At 39.7% G+C, this 20,235-nt stretch overlaps 3 protein-coding genes across 3 annotated transcripts; 1 reads left to right on the top strand and 2 right to left on the bottom strand.

Moving 5' to 3' along the window:
* Nucleotides 1-267: 267 nt before the first annotated feature.
* Nucleotides 268-6,156, bottom strand: LOC131456987 (uncharacterized). The gene is made up of 16 exons (XM_058625715.1): nucleotides 6,106-6,156; nucleotides 5,671-5,760; nucleotides 5,450-5,574; nucleotides 5,233-5,376; nucleotides 4,850-4,900; nucleotides 4,486-4,647; nucleotides 4,282-4,378; nucleotides 3,792-4,009; nucleotides 3,458-3,611; nucleotides 3,041-3,264; nucleotides 2,835-2,952; nucleotides 2,171-2,385; nucleotides 1,343-1,460; nucleotides 1,062-1,231; nucleotides 895-992; nucleotides 268-818 (listed from the first exon to the last, which is right to left on the bottom strand). The coding sequence occupies exons 2-16, from the start codon at nucleotides 5,690-5,692 to the stop codon at nucleotides 752-754; spliced, it is 1,983 nt and encodes a 660-aa protein (XP_058481698.1). The 5' UTR covers nucleotides 5,693-5,760; nucleotides 6,106-6,156; the 3' UTR covers nucleotides 268-751.
* A 2,033-nt stretch (nucleotides 6,157-8,189) lies between these two features.
* sst5 (somatostatin 5) lies at nucleotides 8,190-8,600 on the top strand. Its single transcript, XM_058625720.1, has 2 exons — nucleotides 8,190-8,309; nucleotides 8,408-8,600. The coding sequence occupies exons 1-2, from the start codon at nucleotides 8,190-8,192 to the stop codon at nucleotides 8,597-8,599; spliced, it is 312 nt and encodes a 103-aa protein (XP_058481703.1). The 3' UTR covers nucleotide 8,600.
* Nucleotides 8,601-8,971: 371 nt separating this feature from the next.
* trip6 (thyroid hormone receptor interactor 6) lies at nucleotides 8,972-19,052 on the bottom strand. Its single transcript, XM_058625719.1, is given in 11 exon segments — nucleotides 8,972-10,813; nucleotides 11,578-11,698; nucleotides 11,812-11,932; nucleotides 11,935-11,989; nucleotides 12,073-12,242; nucleotides 12,347-12,443; nucleotides 13,234-13,818; nucleotides 13,916-14,029; nucleotides 14,116-14,219; nucleotides 16,016-16,232; nucleotides 18,435-19,052. Coding segments are annotated over 11 exon segments (1,914 nt in total). The 5' UTR covers nucleotides 18,633-19,052; the 3' UTR covers nucleotides 8,972-10,681.
* Between the last annotated feature and the right edge of the window lie 1,183 nt (nucleotides 19,053-20,235).

Here is a 20,235-nt window from a genome sequence, read left to right as displayed (position 1 = left end):
TGTTACTGATCACAACACAATTACAGTTCAAACTGAGGAAACTAAATGGAACTCATCCATCCACTGTCTACCACTTTATCCTCCACATGGTACTAAATCCTTATTAATTTGACTATGTACATCTGTAATGCTTTTTCCTGCTGTGACCTGTCAAAGGGCCCGTTTCACTTTCATTGACACACTGGATCACCGACACTATTTGTGCAAGCAAAGCATCAGTAGACAAGTGTCAAGAGTGTATCAGGAAACTCTTTAATGTGTATTTAAACAAAATTAAAATATAATAAGACTGTCAATAAAAAATTATAAATTAGAACAAATACCTAATAGGGAGTAAAACAAAATCAAACTGTGTTCATTTATTTTATTTACAGGCCCAGTATACAGAAACAACCGTGCAGAGCATGAGCAGCAGCAGGATAAAGGCATGAATCCATGTAATCCGCACTGAAACTCCAGATAAGAAACAAAATTAAACATCACTGTGTTGACATAGCTGATATGTAATACCAGTTAAATCCCTGCAGTTCATTTAAATATAAAGTAGATTGAAGCATTTGTGGAAAAACATTCATTGATGTTTTGATGTTAAGTATTTTCATTGATGACATAGATCGGAAGTAAGAAACAGATCCAAATTATCTTAATAAAGAACAATAAATCAGTTTAACGCTCAAAGATACATACCTGTGTTTGTAGTGTCCCTGTATATGTGTTTCACTGGCATCATGGGTGAAAGGTCCAGTGATGATTACACAGGATACTGGATTATAAGAGTAGTGCTATCATTTGCAGGGTAGAGACACTGGATTGTTAATCTAAAACAGAGAGGACATTCATAAGACGTAGTTTGGGTTTTAGAAAGACACACTGAGTTCTGTGTTGTTTTCTCACTTGTACGGAGAATCCCTATGTATAAGTGGATCATCCAAGGGCAGAAAATCTTGGTTGTAACTGATTTGGTTTTCATAAACCAAGACATTTCCCTCTGTCTAAAAAAAGAAAACATCATCAGATCATTTTGTGTTTTTATTTTTTGAAAAAATTAAAATCAAACTCACAGTGACAATTGTCCCACAGGAGTCCACGCTGAAGTTGAATAGAGCTCTGGCACTGTCCGTCTCCATGGGAACACAGTTGGGGTCCAAAAGAGTGGTTCGGTTGGGGTGAGTGGGCGGAATGGTGTGGGTGGTGTCGACCACTGCCACTATTCTCCCTTCTGGCAAACATACTTTGAGAGGCACAGTGTGAGTGTGAAGGCAACGATCAACTACAATATAAACCTGATGGTTGAATATAATAACAAGCACAGATGTTGATGTTTAATGATGTCACCTTGTACCTAATAGTTCTCTGACAGGAAAAGTGCAGTTATGGACAAGACTGTCCTGCACTTTCAGAGACTCGGCATCCACAACGAACACTTTCACTCCAGCCACAAAACCCGACAATGTCAACTCCTACAGTGGAAGAAAATGTTCTCAACAACAGCCGCAAAGCAGAGACGGAACAAGCCTTTCAAAGGAAAGTTCACAGTAAACAACACTGTAGACATTGTGTAAGCATTGATGATTTAAGGAACAAATGCATCACGTTTTTGGTACATATGAGAGGTCATTTACATAATTGCAAATACAGGTGGCATATTTTTAGATGGATATAGATATTAAAAGAGAAAAAAATTATTAAAAGGTCCAGTGTGTAAGAAATAGGGACATCTAATGATGAGACGGCAGAGTGCAACAAATGGAGGACTCCCCTCTGTCCCATGCACATCAGGGAACTACAGTGGCTTTCACATACAAGAAAAAATGTTCTTCTTCATTTGCATAGTAAGCTTCTGACTCAAATGTCAAGTAAAGAAGGCTGTTTTGTCTGTTCATGCTGCAGTAGAAACCTCCAGCTAGTACATAAAAAAGGCTTTTTACAAAAACCTAATGCATTTGATTTTGAAGCAATTAAACCCTTATACATACATACTTTTGGGGTATCCTTCAGTAACTCCTATTTCTGCCAATACACACTGCTAATTGCTACACACTGGACCTTTAAAATATTGCCTTTTAATAAATCAGAAACTCAAAATGGTCCTGGAGATGAAAACGATACTACGGCGTAAGACATTTGTGAATTACAAAGGCAGAAAAAGGGGACCAGAAGACAGATTCACCTCATAATTTAACCCAGGGCTGTACATCGGAATCTCCACAGTTAAGTAGTCCTCTTCTGCCTCAACCATGAACCCACCCATCTCCACCAGGTACCAGTCTAGCTTGCGAGCTCCGAGAAAGAGCTCCCACTGCAGCTCATCCTGGAGCCTGTGGTGCAGCAGCACCAGCAGGCTGTTGGCTGTGCATTTCCCCTCCAGTCTGGGGGAACCTGAACCTGGAGCAGCAGCGAAATAGGAGGGTAAATCAGACATTCAGGGAAACTCTGCTAGCAAATTTGGACCACACACTTGTTTGGCTCCACCAACCAGTAAAGTCCCAATCTCATCCTTTTCTCCTGAGTTGCGGCAAATTAAGTAATTTCTTCTAGTTGTTCTAGCATATTTGGATAAAAAGGCTTAAAATGTGTCAACACAGTGACCTTGACCACTAACATTTTTCAATTTAATCCATGAATCTGCTAAAGTTAAAGTAACTCCCTAAAGGTAATCTGGGATACTTTATTCATTATAAGGACAGACAAGGTGAAAACCTATTTAAAAAAAATAATCAATAAACTCATCACATGCTTTAACGGCAGTGAGTACACCTACAGTCAAATGAAATACACCCATATTATTAGTGTGGTGATGATTAATGACGGATCAAATTGAACATACAACTTACCTGTGTACTCAACACTATGCTCTATGGTGGTGTGATGGTAAAACACTTCTCTATTAGGTAAGATGTTAAGAGTAAAGATGAAAGTGAAGCTGTACGTCCTATAGCCACCACCTATATACTGGGATTAGACAGCAGATTGTTTTAAATATATTTAAATGTGACATTTAAAAAAACAAATGAAGATGTTTAATGTTTGTGATTCTCACCACAGGGATTATTTTTGGGTGTGACAACGGGAAACTGACATGGAAGTAGCTCCCGTTAATGTGGTAGAGCCTGGACACCGCTAGATCTACGTCTCTCTGTGTTTGTTGACTTTGGCTCCAACTTAAAAGGTCACCACCACCGTCTACTGTCACCGTCTGGAGGACAACATCGGGGGCAAAAGGGCCAAAAGTCACAGGAAATGTTCCCTCTGTTGCAACTCTGTCTGTAAAGAAAGAAAGAAAGAAAGAAAGAAAGAAAGAAAGAAAGACAGACAGACAGATAGATACTGTATTGATCCCGAAGGAAATTCAAGAGGGAGACAGGTCCATATTGGTGGTATCTTCAACATGTTTGTGTGGGTAATTTTCAATGACATGCACGATCTGTCATTTTTTGTGTTTTACAAATGACCTTACCTCTGGTCAAGACAGGCGTTTGAGGGATGAGAGGAGTCCTAATGAGCCTGAGGGAGCGATGCTGTGACAGAGGCCAGTGCTCATCCTCCCACTGACTCATGAAGAATAGATCAACAGAGATGGACTGACTGTACTGTCCTCTCACAACACCACTCTAAAAATAAAACACCATAGCAGTCATACTACATAGGAAACTACAGATCTGCAGATATGGACTCTGCATCGTATTTAATATTTCAGGTATATATGTGTATATGTATATACATACACATACATATACACATATATATATATATATATACACATATTTAAATTGTATCTCCGAATTATATACCTTAATGTGTCCATCAGGGGCTCCTGCAGGAATCCTGACTTCCACTTGCCTCTGCTGCAGGTTGATCTTGTATTGTTTCTCTTTCATGTCAGATTCACTCAGCGCTTCACCGCTAATTCCGACCCTTACACCTCTGCTCCTGAACTGCCCATGAACGAGAGGAGACGGAATAAAAGGGACAGTCCACAGCAATTCAGACCCATCTGCTGTCGCCTCATCTGTGGGTGAGAAAGGGAGTGAGCGAGAGAGAGGAAAAGAAGTTTATAATATTCACTCATTTCATGATAAACTAGAGGAGCACCAACAATGCGAGATGATCCACCCCCTTAACTTTAGGTATGAGCTTTCCTGAAGAAGACACAGATATTAACCTTTAACTTGTATTTATGGATTGTGATGTACAGCCCTAGAGCTCAAAGTAATTTCCCCATATCATATCTTATAAGAACATGTTTATTAATAAGCCTAAATAAAATTAAAGTGTACTAACCCAGGGTACAAGCAACAGTGGCGTCAACAGCAAAGAAGTTGCTTTGGTGTTGGTGCAGGATAATTGCACTGACAATCTCCAAATCCACTCCACTGTCCTGAAAAAAACAGAAACACAACACAAACCAACAACACAATAGGCAAAGCTATAAATAACTAAAGGATGCCAATCTAATCTAGAGTAAACATTACTGTTCCTGTGTACCTTCACGATGTACGAGAGAGCAGAGGAATAGGGACAGCGGAGGATTAAATGTGAGCCACGTATTGAGATGTGGTAGCCAAGAGCAGCCGCCTCTGTCAGAGACATCACCATGGCTCCTTCTGGTGGCTGTTTCTCTCTGTGGAACATCACAGCTATTTCTGCCTAAGAAAAGAGGCACTGTTGTCAACTTAACTGACATTATCTAAAATGTCAAGCAGTGAGACACCAGTTATAAACATCCCACATGTCACAGTCATCCACCTGATACAGGCATGCAAGGTATTGTCTCCTCTTACAGTACCACAATTAAGACGAATGCTGAGTAAATAATTAAGCCAATGTCTCGGCATTTGCCAGTACATACCGTTTTATTATTTTTGGATTTTATAGTCAAGGTAGGTAGCTTGATGGACACCTAAAGAGACAAAACACAGTCTTTGTGTCTCACATTGTGAAGTTTAAAAACAAATCACACAACTCTTCTAATAAATATAGATAAATAACAATGAAAGACGCCATTTCCATTTTTAAACACCAGAAAAAAACAGTACTCTATTTTTTAGTTTGTAAATACAGGAAACTCTGATTCATTCCAACTCTGTATGTTTTGGGATAAAATCCATTTTGTAAGTTTGACATGCAAAAGGGAAGGAAGGGAGGGAAGACTGGAGGAGACCTCTGTTTGTTGCTTAGTGTAGTCTCACCATTACAAGTTCCTAATTCTTAGACAATGAACTTTTACTTCACCTCCATATAGTTTTCTTCACAGATGAATTCTCTGGTACTCCACTGGCCTTGGAGAGAGCAGTGGAGCTGGAAGGGAAACAGTTCCACCTTCCCTTCTGCCTGGAGGTTCACAAACCAGACAAGCAGGTGATAGTCGGAGCCCATCTGCAGAATTATACATCTGAGTTTCAGGAGAAGAGAACAATCATGCAAGAGACAAAATGTCGGCTAACTGTACTTGAGTGTGGACATGGCAGGCCTGGAAAGAGGCACGAAACACAAGGTCTCCAACACCATTGATTAGGACGGTGTAACCACAGAGAGTTGCCTGCTCATCAGAGAGGATGTGGTATCCATGCTGGTCTATTGAAAACAGAAAATTAACAATCAGCTGGAAGTATGAACCATTATCAACAACAACACAACAAACATGTGCAGGGTGACAACGAGGACGCATACCTTCAAAGTCAAAACGGATCATTGAGGTGAAGAAGCTGGATTTGACAGAGAGCCAAAAGTGACGCTCCAGGCATTTGGTCTTAAAAGTTCCTGAAAATATTAATAAAGGCATTTCTAATAGCATTAATAATAGTAAACTTTGATACATAAACCAAAAAAATATTTCCATCACCATTATAAGGATTTTCTGTTGTTAATATTTAACAAAAGGTAAAGAGAGGAGATTTAATCACCTATGCACCCTTCAAAACCCCACCTATTTAGACTTGCTTTTAATGTGTGCGTTTTGTATTTGTATTTAAATTTTGTTTGTTTGCATTTGTTAAAATACAAATAAAATATTTTATTTGTGTAGGGTTTTTATTAATATAGTACTACTATTATTATTATTGTTTTAATTATTATAAAAAGTGTTTTCATTATAATATCACTCACCTGTGGGCACTGGACGGGTCCTGACACACAGATTTAAGACTAGGAGAAAAAATACTCTGAAGCAAATACATATACATATATTCATTAGTCTTGCAGACTACACTTTAGACACACTTTTACGTTTGAATTTAAAACTTACCCGCACAAAGCATGAAGAACCATTACTTTAATTGACAATTTTATCGAGAAAATGTATTTAACGTGGAAGGTGTAAGTCTTACTTTACTTTACTTTAGAAATTACGCCATTTTGACTCACCTGTTAAGCTAATTAGCGCGAACATCCGGTTTCGCTTCCTCCTGCTTAGTATCAGAAGAAAGAAAAAAAGGCAAGCCACACACCACTGACGTTATCAGTTACCAGAAAGACAATGAGCAAAAATAAGAACTGATTCATTTTTTAAGGATAACTTTAATGATAAAATGCTGCGTTTAGCGTGCAATAAATAAATGACATCAGGTACTTCGGTTCTACAGAGACACCTAGTGGTCGGGATGTATTTTGTCTCGACATAAATAAATGAATAAAGCACAAAAAAACTGTGCTACAACATTTTTCCAAACTTATCAAGTGAGTAAAGATTAAAACTTAATTCACTGTATAAATTGTGCATGCTACAGCCTTTTGTTAATCTAAGCACATGGTGTTATTGAATGCTTTCCTATTATTTTCCTCATTGTTCTACAAATATAAATTATTCTCTTTTTTTTGTATTGTGTGTGTGGGTTAAATGTGTTTACCATGCCTGCCTGTCAACTTTTTGCAGCAGAGAAATGTGCCTGCTTAACAAAGTTAAATATAGAATGAAGTACGGAAATGAACCATAGCTCAGAGGATCACATGGAGTGATGTGTAGAGAAAATGAGTAATCACTGCCTATAATTAACCATAGATTAATACATTTAATGACACCTGACAAGCAGTTGACAGTGTTTTATATCATGCAGCTACATGTACAGTATGTAGGCGTTGTGGTCATCACAGCTGGAGGCCTCTGCTCCTGCTGGACACCTGCAGTCACAACATCCTCCACTACGTCATTCCATGATTAAAGGAAGAGTAATTGGAGTGAGCGTCCTGTGGAGAGGAAATAAGAAAACTCATCGGCAGAAAAGGTCAATATCTATTTAAAGGAGGAGGACGTGAAAGTGATATTAGTGAAGAGGAACAGCCTCCTGAGCAGGAGAAACACCATGTTTCCATTATTTAATTAAACATCGAGAGTTGTGGAGGAAGTGAAAAACAGGTAAAGCAGATCAGATCCTGTCAATAGTGTATAGATTTTTAGGCACTCTGGGCAAAGTTTAAATTTATTGTTGAGTACGTAATATACAAGTAATATGCTTTAGTGTGTCAATGTATAACACAATGGTAACAAATGAAAAATTGACAATTAACTTGTTAACTGTATCTTGGCCTTTCCTGGGACCTTCCTACCCTTTTTTTTATTATTGGGTTTTAGAAAGTTAAAACATGAAATTTGAATTAATTACACTTTGTTCAAGTTTTTTTGTGTGCAGTTTGATATTTTGATGTTAATTTTCCTCGGTTATTGTTTTCACTGGCTCATAGTGACAGCACGGTGGAGGGCTGGGCTGGTTAATACTGTCCAGGGGACCTCATTAACATTTGAGTCACATTGTGTCACAAATAACACAACAGAGAACGCAGGAAGTCGTGCTGTGCAAGACGACAACTAAGATAATCACGGCTGACAGAAGTAGGGGGTAAAGGTTCACTTTTACTATCACTTCACCCTCAAAGTTGCACTGAAGACAGGAGGTTTGGTTGGATACGTAGGCTGTTTATTCCAATGATGACCTTTTCGTGTCCAATCACAGCTAAATTAATCACCGTCCTCCAAAAACCTCTACATCCCCTCCACAGCCCTTCTTCTCCTCCACCAATCACATCCTTCCTTTGGCTTGAGAAAGAGGATTTGAAGGATAAAGAGACCTATTTATCAGCTCCACACTTTGCCACTCCATCATTGACAACATTCAGCTCTTGCACCACCTTCCCTCTGACTGGGCAGGATCAGGGAATATTACAGAGCAAGGTTCTGCTTTTGTCTGGAGTTGGAGATGCTTCATTCTCAGGCGCAGGTACTTGTGGCAGCTTTGTTTTCCTCCATGCTGGTGCAGGTCAGCAGTGCTCCACACAGGGACATGAAGACAGAAATGGCAAACCACGCAGATGTAAAGGTAAATCACTGATATAAGCTTACGTGAAGGGAATGATTCTCTTTAAGGATGAGAACTTTTTCTTTATCATTCTTTCACTTTTTCACATCCTCCTTTAGGATCTCACTCACTTGCTGCTGAAATTTTTGCCCGAGTTGATGTCAGGAAGAGCAGAACAGATGTTTCCTGAGCTGGAGGAGGATGAGATGGGAGTCAGGGATAAAGTGATGCGGCGACACCTTCCCCTCTCTCAAAGGGAGCGCAAAGCAGGCTGCCGCAACTTCTTCTGGAAGACGTTCACCTCCTGTTAATACAAGACAAGAGCTGGCAAAGCTAGAGTCGTCTTTTAGACGAGGCTGATTGAATCCAAGCGTGGTGACTGCTGTTGTATCTGCTGCTCTAACACTAATAGGGATGTATTTTTGAAGATTGGCAGGGATGTACACAATGTTTTAAATAAATAATGTCAGATTTAATAGAGAAAGGCTTCTTCATTTTCTTTCCTAAAATAGGAATTTTAAAGATTTTATATTGGACTTTCAGAGTTTTGACACAAACAACAAGCACTCTGCAACTCTGTCAATATCTTTTAAACATCGGGGATTAAGTTTGGAATTTATCCCTTAAATTTAAACAACTAAGCACATGATGCCGTTTATGAAAAGAGACAAAGACAGCAGTGGTTAACTTTCTGACATTTTAATATTAATAATCAATATGTTGCTACAAATTGCATTAGGAGAAAACTCACCATTGGGTTCAAACAAGGATGTAACTTTTCAACTAGGAAGTCCTGTTAAATCAGCACAGCATGGCCTTCTCCTCCTTCTTCTTCTTCTTCTTCTTCTTCTTCTTCTTCTTCTTCTTCTTCTTCTTCTCAGTGTGAATTCATCAGCAAACTGAAGTCTGGTGCAGTACCGAGGGTTTTTGATTTACAAGCTCCAGTTCACAGCATTTTTAAGACAGAACACACAATCAGGATTTTACACAAGTGAGATGGCATGATGCAGGATTTTCAAAATGACACGTGTTAGCGATGACAACATGACTAAGCAGTATTTACATGTTGAGATAAATTAAGAAGAGATGACATACCGTTGTAGCAAGATCATGTTCTGTCACAACAATTCACAGAAAAACACTTTCAAGAGGATCGATCGTTATGAAAGTGAATGACATTCTAGAGGTTCAAATTGTTAGGCCTTTAAGTTACACATGTACAAAACGGGGACGGAGAAAAGCAATTCGACAATTATCATCACAAATACTGGAGCTCTGAAGTCTCACAATGTGAAAACTTGGCTCACGTGAGTGCAGTGATGAACAAAAACGAACTTCAAATGTCAAAACTTGTAACCAAAAGTTAATAGTATCCTTCTTTTTTTGGGGGGGGGGGGGGGGCGGGCATTATTACTTTGAAGACCACCTTCATTTTGTCATATGTAAAATAAAAGTATCAAAACCTACTTTTGAAGCAAATTAATCTATGCAATGTTGTTTTATACTGACTACGATTTCAGTTTCATATTTTCCCCACAGTAACTTCACACCCTGTTTTCCTGACGACAGAAGAGAGCGTTTGACTTCATTCACCATCATCTTCAATGTAACAGTCAAGTATAAATCAATCAACATCTAGTAAACAAAACCAAAGTGAGACTGTGGAACTTCGACATTCAAAAAAAAACATGGTATAAACAAGTTTATCATCTAAACATGGTTTGATTGTTGAGAAATGTTCAAGCATGTTGTGCTAGCTTTCAGTTAAAGTCATAGAGAATAAAGAAAACCCTGTTTTGTTTTGGGATGTAACACATTCCTTTTGTCTACATTTCTGTTATGTACAGTCACAGTTGTTTTGTGGATTTTAAATATTTGTTTTGAGGCAGGTTTGCACTTTGAAGTGTTTTAAAAAAAAGTTAAGAGTTTAACTCAACTTATAGCCTTGATATCCGTCCGTACTTAAACTATCCATCAGTGATAATCTGAGTGATCATCATGTGCAAACTATCAGGTGAGTAGTACCGGTTTGAATAAATGATATTAGGTGGAGCCCAAGCTGCCTGCAGGTCAGGCCTCAGTTACACTAACACTGCACTGAATGGGAGAAGCAGGGAGATTGTATACCATCCAAATAAAAACAGTAAAATGTGATGTGACATCTGATAGAAAAGGGAATCAGCGAGTCTCTCTAACTCCAGACAGTAACGGTAAAACAGAAAATGTTTCACTGTAAATAAAATTACAACAGGAGACCAGCAGAGGGAGCTAGAGAAGTGTTTGTTGACTCAGAGCAACCGCAGCAAAAAAAGAAAAAAGTAATGTACTTAATGGAACAAAGCAGGGGTGTGTTCCGTCTGTGTGAGAAGTGTGAGTGGATGAAGGAGAGTTTGTTAGCAGTCGGTGGAGATTTTGGCCGACAGGTCCTGGATGCGCCGAGCACTGCAGCTCTTGCACAAGATGTGGCCGTCCAGCGGGTAACAGCCCCGACCCTCGCCTTCAGACGACAGCAGGAGGCCACATTCCTGATGAACACAGACACTCCAGTCACTTCATCTGAACACTCTCACATTGACTCCTACTGTAAATATTTGTGTTTAGGTAGCTAATAAATCCAGCAAAGAGTGCATTTGGAACAGTCAAGCTTCTTCGCTGTAGAGAATATGGTAATATATGGTGATTTAATCCCACATTTTCCAAGCAGCTTCACAACTTTGCAGAAATTATTTAATGTCCTTCATGTGCTTAAAATGAGTAACAGACTGTGTTGTTGACTGTTACAGACTGTGTGTTGTAATTGTGATTTGAATGTGGTCTGAATATTTCAGAAACTATCTATCTGGTGATTAATATTCACAAGGTATGACCATCCCAGATTAAGTTTTACTCCAGAAGGAATGTTGAAAAAACAAGATAATTGTACTTTTAAACTCCGTAATAAACAGAAAACACTGTGTTAAACACAGACTAATTTAACTATAACTATTGCTGTGAGAGGCTAAAATCGAATGTCCTACCCACTGTCCAGGTTTACTTTTTTGCCAAAGACTCCACTTCTAAAACTTTTCTTTGGCGCTTCTTGGTGTTTCCAGTCAAAACTCTTTGGCAGTGGTTTAAATTTGAAAGTTTTATATTTGAAAGTGACAAACTTCAGCTGCAAGTGGAAGGTGAGTGTAAAACTGCAACTACAACTCATGTATTTCTCACAACTTTCACTTTCCTTCCACGAAATCAACAGGTCCTAATGTTTAGGGGTAGTTTGTGTTTCTTGCATTTGACTTGAACTCACCTCACAGACGTAACAGTTGACATGGAAACTGCGGTCTAACGCCACTATCCTGACAGTCTCTTCCTGGCCCAGTTCAGGCATGATGGGCTCGCCACACACTGAGCAGCGTGGCGCGTACTTTCTGTCAGGGACAACAAAAGCCAAACTTTTCAGTGAATTTCAGTGGTTTATTTCTAGAAAAAACAACAACTAAATAATGCATATGTTAAGATGTTAGGCATGGTTTGTTTGTACCTATGAAAATCATCTATGCAGTGTATCTGAGAAGTGGCGTCCACGGTGAAGGGCACGCCGTCCAAGCAGCAGTTACAAACCACACATGTGAAACAGCGCGGATGGTAAGCCTTTCCCATGCCCTTAGGATTCTGTCCAGGATTGGCTTGGAGCACTTTGAACAGCGCTCTAATGTGCTCTAAACACAAATGTGGGAAAAAAAGACAGTATGAATCAAAGCAAAACTGACAGAGAAAGAAAACTGAAAGTTTCTTCACGTACAATGTAACAGCTCTCGCAGTAACTCCTCTTGTCCAGAGCATAGAACGGTTGCCCCCGGAGACGGGCGTGGCAGGTGATGCATGTGAAACACTCAACGTGAAACACCTGCTCCATAGCGATACAGCCGCTGCCATCTCCAACCACATTGTCACCACAGCGGGCACAGCGGCCTTGGGACAGTTGACACAGTAAATACAAGTCAAAATGTTGCATGTTTTTTTCTCTCTAAATTTTAAAAAGTACTTAATGTAAATGTAAAAAGGTGGGACTGTACCAAAATAGTCCTCCGCAGGGGGGTGATTCATGTCATACACCAACTTCTTGGTGAGTCGCTCCAACTCCTCCTCCGGTCTGCTTGTAGCAATCCCCTGCTGGAAAAGAGATGATGCCAGATGAACTGATGAAGGTCTAACCCTAAAACGTTCTAAATACATTTATCGTTGCAATTTAGAAAGTGTGGAATTTTATTTTTTTTTGCTGTTTGAATCCTATCAGACATCCTGTCCAACACCTGTCTCTCTAGTATTTTATCAATTTATCAATCAAGTATGTACCTAGAAAAACAACATTAACAATCATGCACATGATGACAAATCATAAAAGCAGCTTTTAACAGAATTATTTGAATCATTATAAAACGTATTATCAATTTCTGACTATTGTAATTATTATCTGGTATGACAGCTTGTTTCTGGACAATAACACTTTGATTGATTTGGTATTAGGGCTAAGCAGTTCATAAAAATGTTTTTACTGTTTTGGTGGTGGATGCTTCAACCCATTTTGATTATCTTACACATTGAATATTGAACTGAAAACGCAAACTACAATATTACAAAAATTAGAAGAAAAATTACAAAAATCATCAAGCCCTGATTAGTACCAAAACGTATGTGCTTTCAAAAGTAATGCATTTAAAACTAGGCTTATTCCTTATGATGCTATTTTGTTTACACTTTTCCTCAATATGTGCAATAAATTCCATAAGTACAACGAATATCCACTTAATTTATGAATTAATAAAAAAATGTGTTTTCTTTATATATCTATATAACAAAGAAATTATTTAAACTATACATTTGGTTTGTGGACCAACAAATAATCAATTAATTGAGAAAGTCATTTTAATTCTCACTTGGAGATGCAGACGTGTGCCCCTACCTTGGACTGATAAGTAGAACTCTGTACGGCTCCTGCCACAGGCTGATTATTTTCCATTCCTCTCTTATTCACCGGAACATGGCTGACTCTTCCTGCAGACCCTGAGCTGCTGCATTTGTAGCCCGCCTCGGGGTGCAGATCCTGACCTTGTGAAGCAGGGTGTTGGGGGTACCAGCCCTGAGGACTTGCCTGAGTCTGGGGTTGGGGGCGTGACACGTGTTGGCGAGGAGGAGGCGGCGTGTAGGCCTGTTCAGCCTGCCTCCCCGTCTGCGAGTAGGTGACGGGCTGCGCCGTCTTGACCTGGACGCTGAACCTGGGACCAGTAGGAGTTGAGGCAGTGGTGTAGGAGGCTGGAACGGGCTGAGGATAGGGTTTGGGGGTTGAGGAGTAGTAATCCTGCTGGTGGGAGTTGGAGTACTGAGATGTCTGGTGCTCGCTAGGGTACGGCGGCACAGGGTGGTATTGGCTCTGGGAGTGAGGAGGGTAACCCATGGAAGGCCGACCCTGAGGAGGAGCTGCACTCTGGTGTGCAGGATTGTAATGATCCCCTGAGAGGTACTTGTTGTAAGGCACGTTGTCGTACAGCTGCAGGGAGAAGGAGTAATCAGAAAATGTAATTATTACAGTGATGACTTTTTTTCCCCGCCACAGCAATTGGGTTATTTACAGAGTTTTGTCCTACTTGTGTGCTGGAGTCCTGCGGGTGGCTGTCGAGATCAGCGAGCATACTGGTGAGGGAGTCGATGTCTGCATCAATTTTAGAGTGATAGCTCACTGGCTTTTCGGGTCCTCGGTGCTAACATCAGAACAAGCATTGGAGAAATATTAGGACACAGAAAGTGCACTTCTACTCTATAGCTCCAAATTGAAGAATGTGCCAACCATTCGCTCGTAGCTGTCCATGTGAGGGCTCCAGTGCCGATCTTCCTTAGGACCATGGGGAGGCGAGTAATAGTGATCACTTGATGGATGATGAATGGGTCCACCTGATTTAAGAGCAAACATTACAAATACGAGTTACAGTACCATCTTAGACAGTGACTGCATGATTCCTGATTCCTAAACAGCTAGTTGTTAGAATGTCAAGTGCCATTCACTTCTTCAAGCATAAAACCAGTCTCCTCATCTGTCCAACATATGAATTTCGCCATGTTTTTGCCACTGCTGCCTTATTTTTCTGTGAACAGGCTTCTTCTATTATTTCTGGGTTGTGGAACTCTGGTCAGAACTAGAGCTGCAACTAAGGATTATTTTCATAATTGATTAATCTGTCGATTATTTTCTCGATTAATCGCTTGGTGTTCAGAATATCAGAAAACGTGGATCGTGTTCGTCAAACCTGGAAATTATGATGTTCTCAAATGTCTTGTTTTGTCCACAAACCAAAATGATTCACTTTTGATGATTTCTTTGTTATCCAGAGCAAATAAATTAAAAAAATATTCACATTTAAGAAGCTTAAACAATCGGAAATCTTGTTTTAATCATGAAAAAAGCTTCAAACCGATTATTCGATTATCAAAATAGTTGTCGATTGATTTAGTAATCGATTAATAATCGATTCATCGATTAATCGTTTCAGCTCTAGTCAGAACTGAAGGTATACATACAGTAGCAGCTTGACTCCTAATCGTATTATCTGGGTTAGTCTGACTTTGAGAAATACATTAACAACACGTTAACATGCGTTTTAAGAGTTCGGTTTTGGTCCGACTAACACAATAACTTGTTTTTTTTCCAAATGTCATAATGTATGTGAGTGAACTAATGCTAAAGCTAGAGCTATCATTAATGCGATCAGTGAAGCCTGTGATTTTCTGGCAAAAACATGTCAAAATGACTGCTGTGCAAAATGTTGTGATGGTGGAGTAAATGAATAAAGGTTCTCATGTGTACAAACTGATAGTGGCTGTCTGAATTGAACCAGCTGACTATCTTTGAAACAGTGTTTTAGTATCAAATTCGCTCTCTGCGTCACAATCTGTCCACAGCAGCTCAGCAAAGAAACATGATTAGAACAGAAAAAGGTAACTTAAGACCAAAAAATGAATGCATAATCTGTATCTTAACTTGGGAAAAGACTTTTAACACACAAGATATTGTTCTCAATCACTTGATTTTGAATTTGCTTAATGTAGTATAATAAGGAGACATTTACTACTGATAATACACTAATATCTCTTTAACTTTTAATAGGATCATATCAATGAGGTTTTTGGACATAAAAGGGGTGCAACGTCTACATTTACAGAACACAATTATTTGAATTTTCCCATGGAATTTTAATAATACGATCTGTCCAAGATGTACCTTGCCTTTCGGCCTATGTCAGCTGAGATTGGTACAGAACCTCCTGTGAACCTCATGTTGAGGATGATGAAGATGGATGGATAATAATAATAATAATAATAACGTCTGCTTAATGGATGACTGTGTTCAAATTGGTTCCTACTTAGTGTAGCTAAGCGGAACATCAGTGGGTACTAGTTACTGCCAAGAGGAAAGAGGTTGTACAGTGCGGTTCTGATGACCTCTTCCATCAATGAGGGTAAATGTAACCACATGATGAGGAAGTACATGCGAGACACGTTTGTGCGGCTTTTACAACACAGATCCAGACCAAAAGATGAGCAGGTTATTCTCTATAGATATTGTGATTTGGGGAAGTCTGTGTCAAACGTCAAAGAACGTGGAGTATTTTAACTTTATTAGCAGTGTTGTACTTCATTTTTCTTATACATTGGTTCCTGATTCTAGTATGCGTCTTGTGGCACTGTCTCACCTGTGGGTCCAGTAGCCATGTACCTGTTGGCCACTTCCCCTCCCCCTCCTCCATTCTGGTCATAAGCACCATATTTCGGGCGAAAGTCTGACACGCCTTTCTTGTTAGGGGCTCGGTAGATTGCTGACCCGGTAGAGTGGGACATCTGGGGCACTGCTCGCTCTGGGCTGTCCAGAGTCCTCGGTGGAAGCCAGGTGGGACCGGACATGACAGACTCCTGAGGTCGGAAAGAGGAAGGAAAACACTTCTGTCCTGTTGTTCTGATAGTAACATTTATTGCGTGAAACATTGCATGCATTTAAAGGGCATATTGTCTCACAACTCTCAACTTTTCCAATCATTTGCACAAATAGTGCTGTAGCTGTTGTGTGTATTTATGTCATAGGTAACCAATGGAAACTACAGGATGCTTCAGAATTTGTTTCCTATGGCAACAGGGACACAGATTGGACAATAGGTTTCTAGTTGTGGAGCAGGAAGAGAGCAGCCACTATGAACGACAGGGGATTTCCAACAGACCTACACACTGTCCCCTAAAAAAATAAGTGCATTTGTGTACTTGAAGACACAAATAGTCCAGCACAGACTAACACTAACACACACCACGGACTGACACAAATACACAAACAGGTGCTAAAGTGTGGCTATCCTTTGCCTGTTATCCTCCACAATGGTTATTGTGTCCGGGTGTTTACACACCAGTATCAATGATTTCCAAACAGAGCGGAGACAAAAACAGGGCAGGAAATGTTGTGCAATGATATGTGTTTATGTACACGTGAACACCTGGCTCATAACAATATATTATGTATTCTCAGTGGGATAAATAACAACTGTGGAGCACACAGCTGACACTGGAGACATAAGTGCCGAGTTGTGTTTGAGGGACCTCAGGTGACCAGTGTTGCTTCAGGAAACATCTAATTTCACGCAGGTGGTCAATTTTCACCACCGAGAGAATAAATCTAATGCTTATAGATGGATCCTTTTACACATTTATGTTAGGAAAAAAACAAACATACACTGGTCTCAGGCTGACTTTAAGAGATGCTTTTGTGCAGAAATAAATCCCAAGCCACAGTGAATCTGTAGTGTCAGTCTAGAAACGAATAGTCCCCTCTGAATTATTGTATGTGGGTTGCAGGGCTGTGTTTTTAAGAGGATTACAGTGATGGATGAGAGAATAATGCAGGCAGCCACACAACAATGCTCTAACACAGGATTTAAGCTGTTTGCTTTGTTGTTGATTATTATTATTGTCATTTCTATTCATTGGGTTGTTGGGAATTACCACTGAACGATGCCCTGCCAGCATGGACACATTGACATTACACAATGGCCTTGTGGAGAAAAACCACCACCTCCATTATAAATCGACCTGATTTAAACCAAACCCTAGTCCACATGAGCAGAAACACTCAAATCTAAGGATGAGTGGTCCAGGAAATTAATCTCAACAAATTTAATCACACTTGTTTTATCGTGCAGACCAAGTTTGAGGTTGGTCTGCACGTCATTTGTCATTTTGTTAGCTCACTATAGTTCTTTTTATTTGGTTAAAGTAAGACATCTTTGGAATTGTATTACTCATGTAATCACAGATGATGATGCTATTTACAGACAGTGTTACAAGCTGTATGGTCAAGCAAATATCCTTGCACACTGGTTTAGTAAGTGTTCTGATGCTGTGAAGATATTTCTGTTTAAATTGTATTGTACACCGCCATATGCTGCAAACTTTGGGTGAAAAAGTACAAGAAATCTAGCATGCAGGTAGAGTATAACGATGCTCTGATAATTCTACTTAAGAGGCCTACGTGGTGTAGTGGCATTGAAGTGTTTGTGTCTGCATGAGTCAATACTCTTCTTTTTCTGATTCAGCAAATGAAGGATAACATTTGGAAAACACATGACTAAAATGTCACTCCAGCTTCCGCATTTCACTGCACTGGAAAAACAGCAGAAGCAGTGGAAGGAGAGGTGGTTAGTGTGGACTGAAGAGGAAACCACAACGTTCCTCAACTATGTGCAGAAAGCATGTACTGTTACTAATAGATGGAAACAGCAATGAAACTCTTCCATGATGCACTTTTTGATCTTACTTGACACTCGTCAGGTTCTTATCCTTCTTCTATGGTGACCTGCTTTGCGCCACATACTTATTTTTCCACAGTGAACTAACTATTAATATTTGCTTAACAGCAAACACAGAAATTTGAGTTTTCTTTTACATAATTTTCATCAAGGTGGTGAAAGTGCCCGTTTAAATTTAAGTATAGTTTGACTGTCTGTAATTAAGTTTGATCCATTGAATCAGAATCATGAACATTTCAATTCAAGACAGTGACAAAATTCCATCAAGCGGGTTTTAAAAAGATAACTTCCGGTGTTTATTAATTTCAAAATAAAGGCTATTTACCTCAAGCACTTCACGACAACACACACCTCCACTATAATCAACCAGATTTAAACCAATCTGAGTCCAGATGACTCTCGCCTTTGCAGCAAGAAGACCCCGATTCGCAACCCGGTTGAAACAAGGACATTCGCATGTTCTCCCTGTATGTGCGGGGGTTTTCTCCAGGTTCTCCGGTTTCCTCCCACAGTCCAAAAACATGTAATATGGGGATTAGGTCAATTGGACACTCTAAATTGACCATAGGTGTGAGTGTGTTTGGCACAGCGGCCCCTGCAACCCTCATGTGGAGGACAAAGCAGTAGAAGATGATGGGTGGATGGATGACTCTATGGATTACTAAGGATTACTGGGGCCAGGAAAGAGACCATGTGTGATTTTTTTTAGTGTGACTAAAAAGCAGGGGCATTTGTCATTTTATTAGCTCACTATAGTTCTTTTTTGTTGGGTAATGATCTTGATGCCTGTAACAAAGTAAAACTCCTTTTGAATTTTATTATTCATGCAATCTTTTGATTATGACATGCTGCAAGGTGTATGCTCAAGCAAATATCCATGCAGACTCATGATGCTCTGATAATTACACTTAAGAGACCGTACATGGTGTAGTGGCATTGAGTCCTTACTCTTTCAGCTTTATCAATAACTATGTATTATTAATTACGTGCAGTACAGCTACAGTGAGTGGATTAAACGCAAAATATGTTGTCTATATAATAATATGTTCACCCATATGAAGACTCACATTCCCATGCTAGCCGTTTTTGTCCTTTTATTTTGAAAGCGACTTGGCATAGCTAGCTGTATTATTTTTAGCTTGGTGGACACATATGAAGTGGCTAAAATATAAGAAATGACCAGAAGAAAGCGTGACATACTGACAATTACAATTGGAATTACAATATCATATAAAAAATGAACACAAACATCATCGTTAATAAATATTAGCAAACCGTTAGCATCTCTTACCTTTTACAGTAGCTTTGCAGCGGTTTATTCACCTCGGTCTCATCTGCAAATCAAGAACAAAATAAAAACAAATGAAATGCAACACAGACGATACCTCTATAGACACATTATTGAATGATGTCTAGTTTTTAACGTTAGTTGAGCGTAGCTATACTGACGTCTCCAACGAATGAACAGCGAGAGTAAAGACAATCCAGCAAATCTGCTCTTTATGCGTCACGTAACGAGTATGAAAAACACGCCGTTTACGCGACTAAGAAACCCACGGTGGAGTTTAATTCGCAGTCATTAACGTTAATAACGGGCTTGTTGACTTGTTTGTTCGCCTGTTGTGAACTCGAGCTGAGCTCGTGCCTCGTCGCCTCCGGGGCTAACTTCACACCGCACCGAAGAACGGGAGGAAACGCTGAAATGACCGACGACAACCGACCGCCTGTTGTGACCCAGACAAACACAGTCTGCACACTCTCCGTTTAAATGTGTCTAGAGGCCAGTGAAAGTTGTCCCGAAATAACTTTCGTTTAGCCCGAGCGCCATGAACCTACTTTGTCACGGATCCCGAGGCCTTCAGCAGCAGCAGCTCCTCACTGCATTCCCTGCGTGTGACGTAGCTGCTACTCCGTGTGTGTGTGTGTGTGTGTGTGTACTTGTATTTGCAGCCTCTTTAGGACCTGTTCTGACATAAACGCTATATTGGACCAGAACACAACTTGGTCCTAATGTAACATAACCTAATTTCTAAGGTTAAGGTTTAGGGCTGAGATTTTAGTTGTGGTTAGGTTTGGGAGAGAGAGAGAGAGAGAGAGAGGGAGGGTGTACTTTATTTATTTATTTA

This window comes from Solea solea, chromosome 3 (genome assembly GCF_958295425.1).
Source record: "Solea solea chromosome 3, fSolSol10.1, whole genome shotgun sequence".
Classification (NCBI taxonomy): domain Eukaryota; kingdom Metazoa; phylum Chordata; class Actinopteri; order Pleuronectiformes; family Soleidae; genus Solea; species Solea solea.
Note: the sequence above shows the minus strand (reverse complement) of the source record. Positions and strands in the feature narration are given on the sequence as shown.

Bases quoted from the DNA above. Each gene is read 5' to 3' on its own strand.
- LOC131456987 (XM_058625715.1), bottom strand. From the start codon at position 5,692: ATGATCCGTTTTGACTTTGAAG. The intron at 4,901-5,232 runs GTGAAGTAAAAG...TTGTCTCTTTAG, and splicing joins GTGAAGAAAACTATATGGAG to GTGTCCATCAAGCTACCTAC. The intron at 4,010-4,281 runs GTTAGTACACTT...TCTCACCCACAG, and splicing joins CACTGTTGCTTGTACCCTGG to ATGAGGCGACAGCAGATGGG.
- sst5 (XM_058625720.1), top strand. From the start codon at position 8,190: ATGCTTCATTCTCAGGCGCAGGTACTTGTGGCAGCTTTGTTTTCCTCC. The intron at 8,310-8,407 runs GTAAATCACTGA...ATCCTCCTTTAG, and splicing joins CAAACCACGCAGATGTAAAG to GATCTCACTCACTTGCTGCT.